We start from the raw sequence: 5,000 nt of genomic DNA on the forward strand, positions 1-5,000 counted from the left end.
GGGCAGGTAAGTTCCAGGATTTGCATATTTTATTAGAATAAAAAGGGTCTCCATAATAGTCGTGGGAGTTTTTTTACTTTTAGGAGTAGTTTGTCTGATGATCTCAGGGACCTGGGGTTTGTGTTTGCCTCAAATAGGTTGAGAAGAGGATGACAGTAATTAGGCCTGTAGATAATACTATGTGCAATGGTGAGTTGGCTGACAGACAGTAGGTTGGATAATTCAACCCATTGAACTGGAGTGTGGTACAGTGGTGGAATCTATGGGGTTGGTTAACAGCAAACCTGTCTATTTTGTTATTACAGGTCTCAAGGTTATCTAGGTCAGACTTGCGCAGGTTGGTGTAGATTTGTGGGCAATAAAAAAGGGCGGAGAATAGGTGGGATCTGGCCTTGGAGAGTCTGGCATAGTTTGTTAGGAAAGCTTTGGCACTACAGAGTGAACCAAGTTTGATGTGAACTTTTTTAATTGTTAGTGGCAAGTGCTTGTCGAATTTTAAACAGTCATCTAATATTACTCCTAGGAGTTTAGTTTGTGTGACTGGTTCGATTTTGATACCACTGGAGGAGTACATGGGGATAGGGGCATGGTTATTTTCTGTTCTATTACTGCAGAAGACCATGACCTGAGTTTTATTAGGGTTAAGAATGAATTGATGGCCAGTGAGGTAGTTTTCTACATCTTGCAGTGATTTTTGTGTTTTATCTTGTAGTTCTTGGGGTGAGGGGGCAGAGCAGATTAGAGAGGTGTCACTGGCATATTGTACGATAGTGGCTAGTTGGGTGGAGGAACTGAGTTCACTGGTGAATATGGTAGAGAAGAGGGGCCCTAGGATGGAAATTTGGGGTACTCCTATAGAGATGGGTAAAAGGGGGGAAGTTTGTTCTCTTATTTAGTAGATTGCTGCCGGTTGGAGAGGTAGCTATAAAGGCAAGTTAGGGATGTTACACTGAGGTTGTAGGTTGCTAGTCTGTTGAGCAGTATTTGGTGGAATATGGTATTGAAGGTTTGGGACATATCGAGAAAGACAGATAAGACAAGTAGACCATCATTTTTGAGGAGGTTTACAGTGTTAGTGAAACTAATGAGTGATGTATTAGTGCTATGTTGAGGTTGGGGGTTCCTAACATATGGTCGAAGGTTTAAAACTTGGAATCACTAAAGGTCGACCTTTAATGATCAAAGTTTTAAAACCTCGAATAATATAATGGAGATTGCCTAGAGTGCGGGAAGGGAAGATTTCCCTTTACTGCAGTTTAGTGTGATCTCGGAGTTGGTATATTTAAGTAGCGGGGGGTGCAAGGGGGCTTGCCCCCCTGCATAGAGCATTTTTTTGGGGCTTAAAAATGTTTGGGTTTTTTGACATTCGAAGTATTAAAGGTTTGAACATTGAAGTTCGAAGTTTAGTGATTCGAACTTTTAATACTTCGATATTATGATATAGAACCAAGGTCGGAAGCCATGCTGGGAGTTGGATAAGAAACTGTTGTTAAGGAGATGGTCAAAGAGTTGCTGATGAATGCATTTTTCTAAGGTTTTGGAAAGGGTGGAGAGATTAGCAAGTGGTCCATAGTTTGTGATGTCTGTGGAGGGGCCGGCTTCATGTAGGAAGAGGACATGTGAGATCTTCTAAAGGAGAGGAACATATTATTCGGATGTGGAGCAATGGATTAAAATAGATATGGAGTATGAGATGGATGGAGCAGCTAGTCTTAGAAATTCACTGGGGAGCTGGTCTGCTGTGAGAGTACAGGGTTTTAATTTTAGGAGATTTTTTTATGCAGTTCATTTGAATGGGAATGAGGTTGGGTTATTTATTTATACTTTATTACCACATTTTCATTTTTACATAATGTACAATCCCTATCCATGCTGCACTTGTTTATTTTGGCACTGATTGCTGCTGCAACAATTTTATAGTTATATGTTTATGCTATGCTAATAAACTAACCTCATATTGGAAAATAAGAGCTTATGTTAGTTTTCCAATGACTTGCCATTAAGCAAGCAAATCCAAACTTCACCATCAACTATTTCATCTAGCTGTAATATCAAGTTTGGTTTAACACTGCCTCCTTAAACAAAACAGTTAAAACACAAATTAACTTTTACAACAATCTGAAATCAAAAATTACCAAGAGGTCACATTTTATTTTCATATTTTATTTATATATTATTTTTATTTACACATTATTTTCACTATGTTATAAGTCTTAACTAGACCAATAACTTCTCACCTTGTAGTGCAGTCTGCTTGATTAAACAGATAATACATCATAGTTACTTCGTTCTGTATAGATGTTCTCTTTAAGCACAGTTTCCATTACTAATCCCATACAGTCCATATTTTCTTATTGTGTCCTGCTTTTGATTATTAATAGCTGTCAAGCTCCATATTTTTAAAATCTATAATCATCTTTTTCACCTCTCTTGACAATGGTTTGATTTCCATTTTCTAGTGACAGCTTTCTTAACCACTATCAATACTAAAGACAGCAATGATTTCATCTCTTTAGTACATGTTATTTTATCCCAACTTAACAAAAACATCCCTGTACTGGGGTTAAATTCTCTTTCAAGTGTAAGACAGAGCATATTAGCATAATATTCAAGCCATTTTTGTATCAAAGCAATTCTCTACACTCCCAAATTATAAACTCATAAGAATACCTTTCAGAACCATCAAAGCTCCAACATATGTATCTTGTCCAAAGGAACTTTCTGCATGTCTTATATGGGTAGAAAAACATTTGTGCAAACATTTCCATGTAAAAATTCTAAATTTTCTTCATTTAGCTATCCATTTTGGATTAAGACATCTTTCCCTTCAACTGATCATCTGTAATAGCTTTATTTAATTGTTCACTCCATGCTACTTTAACTTTGTACTGCATTGTTAACGTCTTCTCAAACCTAATATTGTCTCAGATTAAGTCAGAACCTAAGTTGTACTAGTTGTTCCAGCATCAAAATATGTTTCCATAACAGCTATTTTATGGCTGAAGAAAATGGCAAAAGATCAACTGGTATTCACTGTCCCTCAAAAAATCACTCTAAAAAAAAACTTCAGTCTGTTCTGTGACTTCTGAAATGAAGACTAGTCTTTTTCTGTTTTTTTTATGCAATTCTTTGGTGACTCGAGCTCCTTTTTCCCTGTCTCCTGCATTCCTCAAGCCCTATATCAACTATGAAGGGCTATTTGCCTTTGTTTGGCTATCTGTTTCTATACGTTTTGGGGTTTCCCTATTCGGGAAACATGCATGGCACAGTTGTAACCTTTCCCCTTTAACAAGCAAAACTTGACAGCCTATTAAACCTCCTACTAGTGAGTAGCCAGAATCTGTTACACACTGACAGTACATCAAAATATTCTTTCATCTTAAACAAACTAAACAGTATGTATGAAACTGAAAATCTTCATGCAAAGCCATCACAGGTACACTTATCAAGATGGGGGAAGACAAAGGGTCACATCAGAACAGCACCAGTTTCTGAGAGAAAAAAATGGGAAAATTAAATAATACATCTGAATAAAAGAAGTTGCAGGCAATGCAGAAAGAAATCTAATTTCTGATAAAAAATGATGAAACTCTTGAGGAATAAAATAAACAAAAAATGATGAATCTATTCAAAGCTTTCTCAGGTAATTCAACTTTCTGTAACCATTGGCAAGAAGAAGAACTAATGACATTTCAAGCAAATACTGGTACAAGAAAATGCAGGCTGCGCCTGGTGTGAGGCCAACGTATAGAGCATTAATATAGGAACTGCTCGGAAACTGTACTGAAGAAAGGATGTAGCAACGTAAGAACACCTACATACTGAATAAATAATGAAAAGCTCAAGTAAGATCATCCAACTAAGGGTTACGACAGCCGGGCCTGTAATCATGCACAAGTGGACAGTCAGCAAGAGCATGGAGCTAAATGCATAAACTATGAGGAATCTCCTAGCTCTCAGAGGAAAATGACATCAAGCTTCTCCTAAAGAGGAGACAGAGGTCTGGCTGGTCCACTTCACCATGAAGTGATCTTCAAAACAGGACAGTGGAAAAGAGATAGGTTAGACCTCCGTACAGTAGCCCCACATCACAGTTTTTTTCTGAAAGATGATCTTTGAAGAGCTCCTTCAGATAATCCCTCCAAAAAAGTATGAGGATAAACCACATTTCTTATTCTGTTTGTTCTCTACAGAACCTGCCTTGCAGAAATGAGTAAGGGGTATTTCAATTAATGTGATGCATACTTTGCAGGGCTTTATTACCCTGCCCTACACAGGAAGTACAAAATGGTTGCTTGCTCTGTGTTACAATCTTCTGGTCACATTTACTAGACCTCAAAAAAGGTTATGAAATCTGTCAAATGGAATAAATAGCAATGACAAAAAAGATCTAAAACCTTAAATAAAAGCATGACCAAGATTCACACGCTGATGAACTAACACGTGTCCTTGCTTCTGTGAATAGCAGGAGGAAGCAATTGGATGGGGAACAGGAAATTCATCCCTGGTTTGGCACCTAAGTCTCTAATGGCCACAGGCAACCTGTAAATCTTACATCTCCTATGTCTCTGCTTGTAAATGTTTCATCTCCCAAACCCCTGCTTACACTTTTCAAGGGTATCAGAACTTGACAGAGACATGGGATGCATGACTAGGCTTAAAAAGGCCCTAGTGGTTGTTAGCCTAGTAAACACCTATGAATAAATTAAAATGGCATAAGCTTTTCTTCACAGTGCACTGCAGTCTCTGGCTGAGTCTTTAAGGAAGAACTAGTAGCTACAGAAAAAAGCACATGAAATTTTCACTGAATGAGTATATTAAGGTGGTAGGAAAATGCATAAAAAAACTGCTAATACGAATGTCTTGTAGAAGAACATTTTGCTTTTAAGAAACAAAAATGAAATTCACTCAAGTTTTCACAACTACTAGTCAGAATGACTGACGGATAAAGCCATGACACTGACTGAAGTGCCTTAAATGTTCTTACCATAGTTAAACTG

General features: G+C 37.6%; 1 protein-coding gene across 1 annotated transcript in view; it reads right to left on the reverse strand.

Moving 5' to 3' along the window:
- AGTPBP1 (ATP/GTP binding carboxypeptidase 1) overlaps nucleotides 1-5,000 on the reverse strand; it is a 2,804,614-nt gene that overhangs the window by 921,383 nt on the left and 1,878,231 nt on the right. The window contains exon 24 of the mRNA XM_044060898.1: nucleotides 4,988-5,000. This exon is cut by the window's right edge and continues 136 nt beyond it. Coding sequence (XP_043916833.1) covers nucleotides 4,988-5,000 — 13 coding nt within the window. The remainder of the gene's footprint in view (nucleotides 1-4,987) is intronic.

The sequence above is a fragment of the Protopterus annectens genome, chromosome 2.part0 (assembly GCF_019279795.1).
Source record: "Protopterus annectens isolate FY-2018-M chromosome 2.part0, PAN1.0, whole genome shotgun sequence".
In the NCBI taxonomy this organism is placed as follows: Eukaryota; Metazoa; Chordata; order Ceratodontiformes; family Protopteridae; genus Protopterus; species Protopterus annectens.